Source organism: Peromyscus maniculatus, chromosome 2, assembly GCF_049852395.1.
Source record: "Peromyscus maniculatus bairdii isolate BWxNUB_F1_BW_parent chromosome 2, HU_Pman_BW_mat_3.1, whole genome shotgun sequence".
NCBI classification, from domain to species: domain Eukaryota; kingdom Metazoa; phylum Chordata; class Mammalia; order Rodentia; family Cricetidae; genus Peromyscus; species Peromyscus maniculatus.
Window position 1 is genome coordinate 118,290,297 of NC_134853.1, and position 16,132 is coordinate 118,306,428.

At 43.1% G+C, this 16,132-nt stretch overlaps 1 protein-coding gene and 1 long non-coding RNA gene across 9 annotated transcripts in view; one reads left to right on the plus strand and one right to left on the minus strand.

The window, feature by feature from the left end:
- The window catches only part of LOC107400839 (uncharacterized), a 214,642-nt gene extending 212,799 nt beyond the window's left edge, over positions 1-1,843 (minus strand). For both annotated transcript variants that reach the window (XR_013049230.1, XR_013049231.1), the window contains exon 1: positions 1,706-1,843. This is a non-coding gene — a long non-coding RNA (uncharacterized LOC107400839). The remainder of the gene's footprint in view (positions 1-1,705) is intronic.
- The window catches only part of Nfia (nuclear factor I A), a 347,864-nt gene that overhangs the window by 4,217 nt on the left and 327,515 nt on the right, over positions 1-16,132 (plus strand). For 3 of the 7 annotated variants that reach the window (XM_006974032.4, XM_042271440.2, XM_042271442.2), the window contains exon 3: positions 6,295-6,826. In XM_006974032.4, coding sequence (XP_006974094.2) covers positions 6,295-6,826 — 532 coding nt within the window. Of the gene's footprint in view, positions 1-861; positions 1,249-6,294; positions 6,827-16,132 lie in introns of those variants that run through there. The other 4 variants (XM_076564530.1, XM_076564531.1, XM_076564533.1 and 1 more) reach the window with 4 other exon arrangements.

Consider the following 16,132-nt stretch of genomic DNA (forward strand, 5'->3'; position numbering starts at 1 on the left):
ACATATCCTTTTCCAAAGGGGACAACCCTTTCACAGTTCCTTCTCGACACACAGAAAGATGTCCCAGCTAAACCACTGTTGTTTCTGACATGACAGAACTTTTTTGGGCGTTTGTATTCAAGCCCACCAGCTCCCGACTTCTAGGAGGGAAGAGCGGCCACTCATGACTCGCCGCCTTCCTTTCTTTAGACCCCCCTCCCCGCAATCTGGGCAATCTTTGGGGTGACCTTACTGTTCCCCAGCACCCGGGTTCTGACTGCTCTAGGGCCGTGGCTGCACAAAGTTAGCAGGCTTTTGTGCATAATTACCTCTGCCGAGGACACTGTTCCCACAGAAAGCTTCGCAGGAGAGATTACAATGCTTTGAGCTTTACCGCATTTCAGAGGAAGGGGGGAAAAGTTACCTAGAAGGTCTGATTTTTTTTTTAGAAGAAATTTGCATACATGCAAATGTACCGCGCGCCCTTCTCTGGGGCTTCTAGGGAGCCCACCCAGCGGCCCACGGGGGTACGGGGCGTCCTGGCAAAGTTGCCCCAATCCTCCACCGACGTCCGCGGAGGGCTGCGGCGCGGGTGGGGGGATGGGGAGGAGGAAAAGTAGTTTTGTTTGCTTAAGCACATCCTGTGGCAGCCTATAGCCGCCGGGAGGACACGCTGAAAACCGCTCCGCGCCGCGTTCCCGGGACCGCGCCGAGCGGGGCGGGGGCGGGGGCCGCGGGAGGCAGCGAGCGCGGAGCAAGCGGCGGGCGGGCAGCCGCGCAGGCTGGGGACCGGTGTCAGCGCCGCAGCCGCCCCTCCCCCATCCAGCTCCCCCCCCCCAGCCTCCCCCCCCCCCCCCCGCGGCGGCGCGAGCGGGCGGCGGCCGAGCGGTGCGGTGCAGAACGCGGCGCAGGCGGGCGCGCGGGCAGCTCGCGGGCACCCGGCCGGCCGGCGCGGGAGCGGGAAAGGGTGCGCTATGCCTTTAACGCCCGCGTACAGTAGACAGTATAGTGGAGTGTAGGGAAACTCTAGGCGGGGTTAAAGTTCAGCGCGTGGAGCGGCAAGAGCGCTGGCTGCTGCAGTTGAGCCGAGTTGGAAATGTGAACGCAAGAAGCAGGCTTGATTTTTTTTTTCCTCCCCCCCTCTCCTAGCTCTCTCCTCCTCTCTCTCCCTCTCGCACCCACACTCACGCACACCTCCAGCCCGCACACAGACGTGCACGCACCCCCCGCCGCCCGGCAGTTATGTATTCTCCGCTCTGTCTCACCCAGGTAAGCAGCTGCGGGGGCGCGGGGCGGCCGTGTGCCTCGGCGGGAGCCGTGTCTGCGCGTGTTTCTGTGTGTGCGCGCGCGTGTGCGGGGGGGGGGGGGGCTGCAGCTTTAAGAAAGTAACTTTGTTTCCATGCGGGTGCATTCCTCCTGCTCGGCCATTTGTGTGGGCACATGGCTAATGGCGCCCTCTTATTAATGCGTTAATTAATATCGGGGCGCCGGACTGCGGAGTGCCGGGGCTTGCGGGTGCCCCGCACGTGTGGCCGCGGCTGCAGCCCCTGACACGCTGCAATCTGGACTCGGCGTCTGCGGCGCGGAGCGCGGTGCCCGCGGTTCCTCCGCGCCGGGGAGGGGCGGCTGAGCCCCGCAAGCCCCGCACGCCGGCTGTACCGGGGCGCCCTGTCTGCCTGCGCCCTCCCGCGCCACCGCGCCCCCCGCCGACGCCCCGAACTCTTACTTTTGTTTTGTGCCAGCTTGCGGGCCGGGCCGGGCAGCGCCCCTCGGACGCGGCGGGCGGTGCGAGCCCTCGCCCGTGGGCTGCGTGGACGCACGCCCCGCGCCGGCCCAGGACCTTGCGTCCTCGCCTCCCGCCCACGGCCCCGGGCGAAAGTTTCGGGGTCGGGCGTGCCCACGCCGCGCAGGCCAGAGAGCTGCCGAGGCCGCGAGTCGGGCCGGGCTGGGCCGCTGCGGGTGGAGTGGGCTCCGGCCCGAGGTCGAGCGGCGGCCGGGGCCCGGAGTCGGCTGCCCCGCTGCCGCCGCCTATGCACGGCCCAGGCGGCTCAGCACGCAGGACCCGGCAACTTTCCCTGAAACCCCACTCGCAGCGTGGGGCTTAGAGCCCCTCCGCCCCTCCTGCTCGAGCCTCCCAGCTCATCCCTCCCGTTCTTGTCTGCACCACGGGCAAGGAAACACTGCTATTTTGCGGCTCCGGATCTGGTCCCGTTTGAATATATTATTTATTTTCTCTGACTAAAAGGCATAAAGTCAGAGTGATTTGCGCTAATTTTTCTTTTTAAGCGTGAGTCTTTATACTGCTTTAAAACATTGCAGTCTGATCAGTAATTACCTACATGAAGTTATATGCTTCGAGCACAAGGTTTATTCATGCCTCCCTCAAAACCCTGCTACCACTGTGCCTTCAATGAGCTGGAGCTAACGGTTTACCGGGAATACTTTGGAAGGCTGAAAGTATCAGGAGTTTTTCCTCTCCCCTCTAGATTCTGGATTTATTTCCCACATGACTTCCCTTCTTACTGCAGTATCTAACAGTAATAACACTGGCTATTTGATCTCAGAAGACTCTTAAATGCATCTTTTATGTGGAGATGGTCTGTTTGGGATTTAGGCCTCACATTAATAATGGATAGCAGTTGTTTTAGTTATTGTAAAAGTCCACCCCCCCCCACACTTCCAAAGTTACTATTTTAGTAACTTGTGGAAGTATGGAATGAAACTTTTCCAACCACTTCTGGCAAGGTTCACAATTGCATATGGATAAGATGCAAAGTGTAAGATAATTTGAATGAATTATAGTCTGCAGTGAAAGTGCTGAGATTCGAAGGCTGAAATTCCAATTGGCAAAAGTTTGCAACACGTAGAACTTGTAGATAATACCAGCATGCTGCAATAGCAAAGAAAGACCCTTATGGACACAACGGTTATCTTCTCGAGTGAGATTTGAAAAGATAAAACTTCTGGTCTGGGGCTGTGCATTTCGGGAGCATACCTGTGTATCCATGCAGGCCCCAGGCGTAGTTAGGTATTTAACAAAGTTGGCTTCTCTTGAGTTATTATCACGTTAAGAAAGTTTTTTTCTTCCCCTTTCCCCCTCCTACACTCTTGGCAGCACTGATTGATGCATTCACTAGGCCTCCACACCACTAAGAGAAACGCTTATTTGGTGTAGCAGTTTGTGAAGAAAATGTACAATAAACAGGGAATAAAGGCTCATTTGTTTTATGAGAGGGTCTTTAAAAGTTGATTTACAATTTATTTAACTTTCTGGAATATTTATAACACGTTCGAGCCAGTTTCAGAAAGAAAAACTTAGGTCGTTTATTGCTCATTTAAAAAAAAATAAAAAGATCCAGTAAGCATGGTGATAAATGTACTCTAACTGTAAGAGCAGACTCAGTTTGCTGTGTGTACTTCGAAGGGGTTTTACCTTGAGAATGCCAGGCCTCTTCTTTTGATTGAGGATGGGCATATCATAATCAACTCCTGTACCTGCCTAAATCCTGACAGTTCAGCAGAAATTTATGAGTAACGCTTTTGAAAAAAAAAAAAAAAAAAAAAAAAAAAAAAAAAAAAAAAAGGAGTTTCCAGCACTACCACTATTCTGTGGCTCTTAAACTTGGCCTGCTTTCAAACAGATCCACATTTTAGATGCCGATTCAAAGCAATGCGGCTTTGAAGCAGGTCCACAGGTTTATTTTTATTGGTGGGCTGTAACATTCTCATCACCTATGTATGTACAATATTACTTGTTTTCTCTTGAATATTTTTTCTAAATATTACACAGTTTATGGTGTTTTGTTGAGGAGCTTGACTTATGAGAACATTACCCCCATCCCCGAAACATTTAGCTTTTTTTGGACATTTCCTGTAATTTTTTTTTTTTAAGTTTGGATGCTTTGGGAGATATTTCTGTCAATACGTTGACTAAGTATGGTTGTCATTTGAGTAAAGTTATATAAAATATTGTGTATTTTTATTTACATTCTAGAAACCTTTGGGGAATAATACATTGTAAATACCTCTGATGCAAAGCTGGTGGATATAGATCATCCATGAGGACTAGTTGACCTTATTTTCAGATTTTTTTTCTGGGCGTTTGGTTGGCAGGTGAACGCAATGATTCTGAACGTGAACTGATGTAGTTGTCAGTTTCTAAGAAGTATTTTAGGAGTATCTTTGGACGTATAAAATAACCACATTAGAATGTTTATTTAACATGTTCATTATCATTAACAAGGTAATGCCTTAGCATAGATATGATGTATTTGGAGCTATTTGCCTTATAAAATGGAGCTGAGTCTTTAAAAATGAAAGCCTCCTTTTGGAGAAGGCTCACTGTGTAGTTTAAGGTCGACTTCAGAGATTCTTTCCACAATGCCACGGAGTCTTAGTCTCTAGTATGTCCTGTATACATCTGGACGTCAGTCAGTATGAAATACATAACATTTATGTATTTCAGAACATTTCAAGGATGAGCTCAGAATTTAGAAATGTTTAAATGCGTTGTGGTTTGGCATGTACCTTAGCGGATAAACTGCGCCTTTCCCCCTGTGCTCTCCTTCCAAATGAATAAAGATTCTTAAATATTACACAGTTTTAAAATGCTAATGGTTTATGGTAAAGAATAATGTAATTGTTGAATTTTACTCTTTTTTCCCTACTAGAAGAATGGACACATGTTAACCAAAGCTCAGCACTTCTTTTATTCCTTTTTTGAAAAAGAGCAAGTTTCAAAACTGAACTTGAGCCATGGAGTCTAAAATTTGTGCAGAAAGAAAAAAAAGGCCAATTATTGTAACAATTAAATATGCATTATATGATTATACACTTACTTTAAAGAATCCTACTGTATCTAATGTTTACATGGTTGATTAAAATTTGTAAAAAATTAACAGATTTGACTATTAAAATATATTACCTTCAGTATACATTTGAATGTTTAAAATTTTAATTTCTTGAGTAGCAACACTATTTTTGGTATTGCAGTTTCTTGTACCTCAAGAATGTTAAGGTTGCTATAAGAAATGTTAAAAAAGGAATATATTTACATTTATACACTCTTAACTCTTCTTAAAAAGTCACCACATATTCCTCTAGTTTTCTTATCTTCATTTATTTGAAAGTAAATAATTTATCTTTGTGGCAGAAAGCCGTTATATAAAATTGGTGTGGCCTAGTTAATCAAGAGTTGGATGTCCTCTCTGAGCATTTGTGAATGTTATTGTTTAACTTTTTAAAAATTTTTATACTTAAAATTTCTAACCAACGTCAACATAAGAATCACATACTTTTAAGTAAACCAGAAAGAAAATTTTAAATGCTTTAAATTCATTTTTCTCTTCCAATTATCTGACTTTTAAAGAGAGATCTGTAAAGGGTTTCCTTGAGTCCCCTGTTTGCTAATGAGGAAAAAGCTGAAATATTATTTTAAAAAAATGAGATGATGCATTTTATAGGGCTGGTTGCTTTTGAGGGTGTTCCACCGTCCTATCAGCCACTAAATGTGTTCAGTTGCAGGAGTACTGTCTGAGTGAGGCACCCTGTTTACTCTGGGCCTGGGACTCTGCTTTGTTTGGTGTGCCCCCCCCTTTTTGTTCTCTTCCCATAGTTCAGTTATGATTTCTTGGGCATAGATTTTTTTTTTTTTAGCCAAATGAATATCAAATCATCCCTTCTTTTCTGTAGAGACCTGCCACATTTTTTTCTATTTTTAAAAAAAATTATCGGTAACTATAATATTTAGAAGAGTAATTAAGATATTACCAAAATTACATGAGAGGCAGATCAGAGTCTTCACGGACTCTGCAAAGGAGAAGCCTTTGTTTTCATTGACGGTAGAGATGGGTCTTGCTCCTAGACTTCCATCAACATTGACTGGCACCTGAGTGTTTAGGATTTGCCAATCTGGCTGCCGGGTCCTGGCCGCACTACAAATGGTGAGGTCAAGGCTGGGACAAAATTAGATATGGCCTCCTTGAAATAGGGTTAAGAGTATATATTGTTATAAGTGTTTCGGTAAACTCTGCTTGCTCTGTAAAGGATTTGGGAAGTAGGCCGCACGATGGAACGTACCAAAATGTTGAAAAATTCTTAGCAGTTTTCTCCTTTCAGATCATAGGCAATGGTGCTGAGAGTGTTCCCCTTCCCCTCGGTTGCCCTTAGGGATTTTACATATGATTTTAAAGGTAATATAATACTTGGGCCACATTTCATGTGAAGTGAAGGATATCTTTAGGACAACTCCCAGAGGCAAGTGGTCTCCTTTTGTGTTGGTCGTATTCGTATTTTTGTTTTTATTCTTTTCCCTAGGATGAGTTTCATCCTTTCATCGAAGCACTTCTGCCCCACGTCCGCGCCTTCGCCTACACATGGTTCAACCTGCAGGCCCGAAAGCGAAAATACTTCAAAAAACACGAGAAGCGCATGTCGAAAGAAGAGGAGAGGGCCGTGAAGGATGAACTGCTAAGTGAGAAGCCTGAAGTCAAGCAGAAGTGGGCTTCCCGACTGCTGGCCAAGTTACGGAAAGATATCCGGCCTGAGTACCGAGAGGATTTTGTTCTTACAGTTACAGGGAAAAAACCTCCATGTTGTGTCCTTTCCAACCCAGACCAGAAAGGCAAGATGCGGAGAATTGACTGCCTCCGCCAGGCAGATAAAGTGTGGAGGTTGGACCTCGTCATGGTGATCTTGTTCAAAGGTATTCCGCTGGAAAGTACTGATGGCGAGCGCCTTGTAAAGTCCCCACAGTGCTCAAATCCAGGGCTCTGTGTCCAGCCCCATCACATAGGGGTTTCTGTTAAGGAACTCGATTTATATTTGGCATACTTTGTGCATGCAGCAGGTAAGTGCAATGGGAACAACTCCTTCTGCTTTCTTGTGTACGCCTCTTCTGATGACCTCTGTGAATGCTGAACCATTCCTGAGCTCCTTCTAGGGCCAGCCTAGGGCATTGGGTCAGTAAGATTTCAGAGGGTAAACCAGAGTCAGGACAGTTTGAACACCTTGCTGCCCCCTCTGTGGTGCCGCCCTCATTCGGGTATGAAAGCAAAGCTCTCAGAGAATTCCCACTCAGGTCACGGATGGTAAGTAATGCCATCAGAAGTCTTGGTGATTCGGTGGGTGAGAAGTTGTAGTCACAGTTTTTAGACTCATGGTAAGAGAAGCCTCATGACAACCTTTGTTATAAAGGATAGATTTTTAAACTGGATTGTGATCTTGTTCAAAAATGCAGTTCATTTGTTGTTAGTTGCTTTTCTGTTGGGATTTTTTTTAAACTTTTGAGGCCTCTTTGCACCCCTTGCCAATTAAGAAGTTGGAGGTAAGGTTACTATCAAAATGTTGGGCATTTATGAAAGAAAGATAATCACATTAATATATAAGCTTAGCAGCTTCATATGTGGGAATTCTCTGTGTCATTTCAAATAGCTGAAGGAAACCAACCAACCAAATTCTAAGCAGGTGATATTAAACGTGACCAGCTTGCATAGCCTGGGTGAATGCATTGTGAAATCGCCATTGGTAATTGATCCATTGACCTATTCTGATTTGTATGAGATTCACTATTGATTTTGAGACGTGTCTTACCAGAGTGTACTTCAGAATTTGGAAGAGCATTCGGGAATCAACTGTTGAGGGCTGGGTGAAATAATGCAGCATACTTTGTTCTTTTCGTCTTGTTTTAGACAAAGGCTCATTGTGTTATGTGAAAGCTCAGGTCTTGTGTAACTTGTTGACTTTTTATATGTACATATCAGTCTTGCTAGATTGCCTTCATGGCAGTTACTTAAGCCAGATGGGAGAAAGAAAGTTGTGGAATCCTACCAGTGATCCTACCAGTGACTTGTTTAGGAGCGCTCTCTCTCTCTCTCTCTCTCTCTCTCTCTCTCTCTCTCTCTCTCTCTCTCTCTCTCTCTCTCTCTCTCTCTGTCTCTCTCACACACACACACACACACACACACACTTTTTTCTTTTCCCCCACAACAGAGAGAAAATATACTATCTGCAAAGTCAACACTATTTTGCAGAAGATTTTTAAAATCTGAAAATCTTTAACTTTCAAAGAAATCAGCTAACATTTTACTCTCTGTTTTTTTTTTTTCAATATATGATTTAGAAAGAGAACTTTTGTTACCCATCTGTCCTTACTTAAGAAACTGGAGAAACTGACTCTGCAAGCATGTCACATCATCATTTGTGTTGTGTTGGCAGGGGATAGATGTGTATTTCAGAGGATGCGCTCTGAAAACGTTTCAAATATTTGGGCTTTTGAAAATGTATACTCAATTACAAGGCATGCCTGTTGCTTTAGCCAGCTTGAGGCAGCGGAAGTTCTAAACAGGAACAAGTGGCCTTTCCTTGACCCCCCTCAACCCTGCTGCTCACTTTTCTTGTCTATAGTAAAAGCAAAGTTAAAGTTTTCTTTTTTTTTCTTCTTCTTCATCATTTGTATGTGTTAAGTGCCTAGGAGTGCAAAACAGTTATGGGCATTCCCAGTGCACTCTTTATATCCTGTGTTTATCATTTAGATATTTAGGAAAATAATTTATCAATGATAGTGAATGTTCTAATTGGACAACTTTGAAACTCGAGGATGCCAAAAATTGACGCAGGCTGTGAGTGGGCTTCCTACAAGAAAGAACCAAAATTGAAATGTCTGTGGCGTTTCTGTCAGTTTGAGCAAGACCCCTTCTGTGCTTTTAAGTTAAGCATTTCTCTGAGAATCTCGGGGAAATTACCTTTAAAGACATGTAGCTGCCTGGCTCTTCCCGTTCCCTGGTTCACCTTTTACTGTGGGTGGGTTATTGTTGTGCAGTTCCTTCCTGTCCTTAAGACAACGCAGTGGCTGGTTGGTAGGATGGCTGAAGGAGTGATGCAGCCCGAATGACGTTTGGGAGGTTCCTTAGGAGAGTTAGCATGCTTACAGCTGATGAAAGATTTATCGACAGCCACATGGATCAGACTACCTTCGGTTTGGTGTTCCTCATGTATCCCAGAATGCCTCCTCAGGCCTGAATGCCAGCCAAATGCCTGGCCATTGCTTTCCAGAGCACCACAGTAATGGCTGCCTCTGTGCCTGCAATAGGGAGCTTGCAAAAAGAAAATAGACAGTAAAGGCCTTTTTGTTAGAAAATACTTCAAATTTGATCTAAGATATTTTGGGACCTCTTATTCGTGGAAGAGAAACTGCCGATGCTGATATGGGTTAGATCGGTCAACCTACGATCAGCTGATTTGACAAGCATCTGTTATAATGCTGAAGATTTGTAAACACTAAACAATGTTTTTACCTCCTTAAAAGTTTTGAGAACTTGCCAGTATTGGCACGAAGCAGAGACTCTGGAGCGTGCTTCCCAATCCATGCCAAAACCATCGTGGCCTTTGCACCTGTAGTGCGTTTTTTCCCCATTTCTTTGAAAATGTACTTTTTTCCTTCTTGAATGCCTCCTCTCCTCTACACCACCATCCCCTTTTGAAATATGTACATTGATTATCACTTCATGGACTGGCTGGGTTTTTGTTGTTGTTGTTTTGTTCTTTTTGTTTTTATTATTATTATTATTTTTGGAAAACATTAAAATGTGAATACTGGAAGCAAATGCATAATCAAACATTTGTTAAAAGCAGAGTTGATTTCCCCCTACCACCACCCCGAGGCTTAGAGATGATAAAAGCCAGTGCTTTGACTACATCCCTAAATCTGGTGGTATTAGAACTGTGTGATTTTTGTGTCAAATAAACAGTAAGAAGTGTAGTGAAGTCACGTGATTCCATAAGCCTGAGACTTTCATCTTGTTCAGTCCATGAAATAACAAAGCCATTTTATGTCTTTAATTTGGTCTCTATTTGCATTGTCTTTCCTGTGTATCATATGACGACTTGGTGGTATTATGGTATCATGTCCAATGGCTTTCTTTGTGGGCATGTAACAGTAAAGCTAATTTATGACCAGCCTTTACCAGATGATCTGTATCAGAATCTACAATATACCCGGCACGTGGCAAGGTCACAATTTAAGTTGTTAAGGTCATAACCTTAGCCACCAGGCATTTGACCTTTTAGATAAAGTTAACCTTTGTTCATTAGTAGGCACTCAACCGAGAACTTTCTGGAGAGTTTTTTCTTTCTTTCTTTTCTTTTTCCATTTTTTTTGAAACTGCTTCTGTATAACTTCTGGAAATGTAATCAGATTCTAAGGATTCTGTTAAGTTAGTTAAATTTTGTTAAGAGGTTGGACTTTTAAAAGGACTTCTTTCTTGGACGGAGGTGGATTGCTTTATTTACGACACAAAATGATAGTCACTGTTTATGTTTGGTATTACCTGGTGTGGAGTACAGCCACAGCTCTGAGATAGTCTTTGCATGTGGTGACACTTAAAATCTAAAATTAAACAAATGGAATTATGTTTAATTCAACAGAGGCCCTTGCTAATTTGCAGGTGGCAATGGGCCCAAAGCTGAAGCACACTGAGCCATTGTCACTTGCTAAAGGTGAGGAGTTTTCTAAGATTGCAAGTATTTTTAGCTGTCTTAAAAAATCCACTTGGAAAGATTAAGTGACCAAAATTGTCAGCAAATTGCTGCAACTGCTAATTAGCCAATGACAAAGGAACTGATGCCATCGTCACGGCAGTGCGAGGATGCCTGAGTTTTAAGATGGGAAGTGAACACTTCTGCAGAGGAACCTTGGAGTACAGGAGCTGTTGCTTGGTCTGTCTCTGCCCTTGCAGGAAGAGCTGTTTCAGTATCCCAGCAGCTTGGTACCCATCCTGTAACCTGCAGGGCCGTAGTACTCATCACCGCATGGTCTGTACCAAAGTGTTCCTTTGGTTATGCTTTCAGGCATCCTCATTTTAAGTCGGAACTCTGCGAGTTTGGCTGGGATGAGCCACGTGTTTCCATTTCAGCCAAAAGAGGAGCTATTCCCATTCAGGTGCACGTTAGTTTTATTTTGGCCTCGTGACTGCCATTCCTTCATATAGTACTAGAGAAAGCCATGATATGCAGATAGACCAGATGGTCATGTTGACAGATTGAGAATTCACTTCCTACTGCTTCAGAGCAGGTGTAAGATGGGGAGTGCCTGAGTGTGTGCTTTGTGTGCATGTGTGCACACCCAGGCTGCACCCGGAGTGCTGCTTAAGCAGGAGCAATGATTTCAATAGTATTCAAAATATACTTTTTAAAATGTGGAATAATTACACATGAGGCTACAGTACATATAAACTAATTTTAAACATTAAAAATGAGTCATTATTTTGTTATATTTTATAATTCTATATCCAATTATTTTTTTTTGCAATGTACCAATTTTAGGTGACTTAGCACATTTGTTAGAGGGAGTGTTGCATTTCTAACATATATTCAGCATGTTCTGCTGGCAAGTGTATGTGTATATGTGTTTATATTCAAGACTAGAACTGAACATATATAATTAAACTTCTTCAGAAGCTTAACAACCTCCCTAGCAGAAACTTGTGGACATAGTTCCCATGGTTTGTAGTGATAAAGTATGTTTGGAAAAAGAAGGGATAAGACTAATATATGGTGAAACTTAAAATTAAGAGAGACCTAGTCTGTATCCCAAATTCCAGTCCTGACCTTAAGTCAAATTCATGGTAGAATTTTTGGCTCATTGGTTATATTGTAACTTACTGATTCATGTATACAGTTTTATCTCTTAATTCTGTAAAGACAGTTCTAGCAACCAACAGACTTGAGATTAACTCTGACTTTTAGAGCCTTAAGTGAGTAACCTGAGGATAGTAACAATAGCCTTTCCCTTGAATGCAGTAACAAAATCCTGTGCTTAGACCATAGCGAAAAAGATGGACGTTCAAAGGCAGAGAGCTCACAGGAACACAGAGCAAAAGTTGGTTGAGAGGAAGCCTTTGAATGGAAGTCAGTTTGTTTATGGCTAAGAGGTTTGACTGTGTTGGTTAGAAAATTTCCCAATGCTATTGGCATGGTTTGCCTGTCTTCCTTCCCACCCCGTGATGAATAGCATTAATTTAAACCTATTTAAGGCTAGTGTGGGAGAAACCACAGCTTTTGTTGTGGTCAGTGCTGTACACAGTAGGACTGGGTTAGGGCCTGGAGCTCCTTCCAGAGGACGCAGAACAGCCCGTCGGCTCTTTAAATCTCCCACAGAAGCAATTGCTCCTAAATGTCAATATAGATTATTGAAAACAATACTACGGATTAGAAGAGAAGAAAAAAAATGCAGATTGAGTTTAGCAAATGTGCTAAAATCTAGTTTTGTACCATTCCTTAAGTAATTCCTTTGTGGTTATTTAGAGGCGAGAGCTTGCTCTTAACAATATTATAAGTTGTAAACTCTTGTGGGAAGAGGAAGGAGCCAGGTGGAGGAGGAAAAGTATGAAGAAACGGTATGCATTGACAAGGGAAATGTAAAACTATAGACTTAACTGCAAGTGGAGATACTCTGAAGGAGTTTTGGCCTAAGCAGCAACTGTGAAGGATCTCAGGCAGGAGGATGTCAAGTGGAGAAGTTTATACCTTTGTGTGTGTGTGTGTGTGTGTGTGTGTGTGTGTGTGTGTGTGTGTGTAATTAGTTTGAGGCAGAGTTGCTACTTGGAGTTTCAAGGTTCAATTCAAAACTTTAGAAAACAAATATTGTACAAAGACTTCTTTTGGGTTTAGGCATTCAGCTAAGGACTCTAGGATGCATACAGCTTGGCAAGGGTGCTGTGGTCATGCTTCTGATTTCTGTTGATTTGCATCATGTAGCTCACAGCGCAGGCCGGGCTGGCCACTCTCAGGCTCCCTCGCACTGATGTAATGGTAGCCCACACATTATAGATCTAGACTCTGATGTCTCTGAGCGAGACAGAATTTTCTCACTTCTACTTAAGTAGAAGTGGCTTTTCCCCTCTTCTGCCGCCCCCCGCCGCCCCCCCCGCCGCCCCCATATTAGAAAACACATACTCATTTTATTTTTTATTATGGTCACTGCAGTGTTTTAGCTAATAGAGCTAGCCCTCCCGTCACTGTTCTAGTTAAATAAATATGGTTTTGGAGATAAAGAATGATAAGTCCAGCAGCGAATGGCAAAGGCAGAAACTTTACAGCGGGGGGGGGGGGGGGGGGGGGGGGGGGGGAGGGAAACATGTTTGCTGTTCCGTTTGCAAAAGAGTCTCCATAGGACCAAGACGTCCTTTAGATCTGTGTCCCTTGGCACTTCTTGGTCTCCTATGAGCTCTCTGACATGTTGCTAACGCGTCCACGAACGGGTAGGCTGGCCACAGTGACGATGCACTGAAGTAGAATCATTTAATATCTTTGAGAACTTTTGTTGACTTTGACATCTTTGTATATCTCTCAAACACTTAACCTGGTGGTAGATACTTGCAACTCACATCAACTGGGAATACCAACACGGAGCCGGTAGGAAGGGGATGGGACTTGGCATGTTGGAGCTGAGGTTGACACTGTACCGAGTTCACTTGATACTTAGCTTGCTCTTTTTAACTTCATTTTGTTGTTGTTTTTTTTTTTTTTCAGTGCTGGGCACCCCCACATTGTTAGGGCAAGCCGCCTGCCTCAGATGACTCTCTGCACTTCTTCTCTTTTCTTTCCCTTCCCTCCTTCTTTCGCTCTTGAACTCGTTCCTCAGATTAGTATCGTCAGTAACAGAACTCCGCAGAGCAGCCCACAGCAGCATTATTTGCTCAGAGTGACATCCAGGAAGCTCTCCTGTCTCCAAACTCTTCCAAACTAGTGTCTTAGTAACCCAAATGCCATTTAAATGGTGCCGCACACCCCCCTAGAAGCAAGGGAGAACTAAACTGTAAACTGTAAACCTTTCCAGGGAGCTATTTTCCTGTACAGTTCAAGTCTTAGCCATAGAAGAGGCCACGGTTGCTTAGAAGAGAAATGGTCTCTTGTCAGTGTTAGGGTCAAAAATCTGGAATGAGTTATTTGTTCTTGTTTTCAGAATGGTGAAGTGAATAAATGTATTTTGAAAGAGGATTAAAATAATTTTTTAAAGACAGATTAATGAGTGCTAGATATTTTGGGATGACAGTCAATATTAAATTAAGTATTAACCTAAAGATCTTAATTTTTAACATTTATATGCAATTGAAACATATTTATATATGTAAAAGGAATAGTACTTTTAATTTGTAATGATTTAATTTTAAAATTTGAAAATTGCTTTGCTTTGAAATTTGCCTTTGGTTTTTACTTTGATAATATAAAAGAAAGCGAAAATAATGTTCCAAAAAAGGAATTTTATTAGTTTAATTTTTAAAAATTAAAATAGAAAAATATAAAAAAATGATTCATTTTAATTCCCGTATTTTGATTTTTGGAACTTAGACAAGATTAGGGTGTTTTGTTTCATTTTGTTTTGTTTTTCAGGGGTAGGGGGCCACTTTTTGAGACAGGGTTTCTCTGTGTAGCTCTGACTGTCCAGAAACTCAGTCCGTAGACTTGGGTATTAAAGACATGCACCTCCATACCCAGCCAAGATTAGTTCTTAATGATTGCAATGCAAAGCCTAAAAGCCACACAATGTGAATTTTATCATTGTAAATAGAGTAAAAAGAGTCACCACTCCAACTTACACTATATTGGCCCATTGTATGTATTAATTCAGCTGCTGAGTTGAATTTTTATTAAATAAAGCAGAAATGTCACTTTTGTTCTATGAGACAGAGTTTCACTGTGTAATCCTGGCTGGCCTGGAACCTGTTTATGTAGGCCGGGCTGAACTTACAGAGATCCACCTGCCTCTGACTCCCGAGTACTAGGATTAAAGGTGTGTGTCATGTTGCCTACCTTGAAATAAGATGTGTGTGTGTGTGTGTGTGTGTGTGTGTGTGTGTGTGTGTGTGTGAGACTTTTGAAATAATCTATAAATTAAAAAGGCAATTACTAGGCTAGGTCTAGTGACTCAGTCCTATTATCTCGGCATTCAGTAGGCTGAGGCAGGAGGAGCACCAGCTTGGGCTACAGAACTAGGCCCTCTCTCAAAAAGTCAAGAAAGAGAAGAGGGAGGATATTAAAAAAAAATCTGTGAAACTGTGAAGCACTTGCCCTGTTAGGTTGCTGACCTTGATGCTATCATCTGGGTGATTTTATTCCATTTCACAGTCTTGCTAGTTCAGGCCTGGCTAGTACATCGCCTTTGTGCTGTTGGAGAAAGTAGCTACAGTAAGTTACGCAGCTTGTTCTGCGGAGGAATATTTGGTAGGGTAAGGTATTTGCAGTGAGTAACAGGGACAGTCCAATTACAGTGTTAGACATTTTTTTTTTCTTTTTCAAGACAGGATTTCTCTGTGTAGTTTTGGTACCTGTCCTGGATCTCGCTCTGTAGACCAGGCTGGCCTCCAACTTAGAGATCCGCCTGGCTCTGCCTCCCGAGTGCTGGGATTAGAGGCGTGCGCCACCACCGTCCAGCTGAATTTCTTAATATTAGAAATTTGAAGCTGTCTCTTCTGTGTGGATGTGGTTTCCCTTTTTCTGCTGGAGGCATTTACAGTTATGTACATTTTAATCTTAAAGGGATTAAATATTTAAGTTTAAGCTCCTGCATAAAATGATTGTTGTACATACAGGATTCCTTATTGTCACTTTCAAATCCTCCACTGACTTCCAAAGGAGCTGACATAGAAAACCTTAGGGTGACAGATTCTCATCAACTTTCATGAAAATGTTGACTGCAGAAAGAGCCAGGTTCAAAGAGGGCTATGGACACGTGGACCAAAGAGTTGAAGTGACCTGGAGCCCTTCCCTCTGCCATTTTGGAGCGTTCTAAATGTGTGTGTGACAGGGACACATCAAGTTTACTGTAGAGTATAAGGTACAGTGTGTCTACATATTTACCTCTGTAGCTCACTGTCACATGGTTGTGTGGGTTCTGTTATAATATCACACTAACAATAAAAATTATAGATATCTTTTATGCTGATGCTTTTATTTTATTTTATTGGTTTTTGTTTTTTGAAACAAGGTTTCTCGGCGTAGCCCTGGCTGTCCTGGAACTGGCTCTATAAACCAGGCTAGCCTAAAACTCAGATCTGGGTGCCTCTGCTGGGACTGAAGGCTTGGCCACCACGCCCGCCATATGCCGGTGGTTTCCATTACTTAGTGTGTATTTAAAAATGTTGTCCGTGTGGAAAAT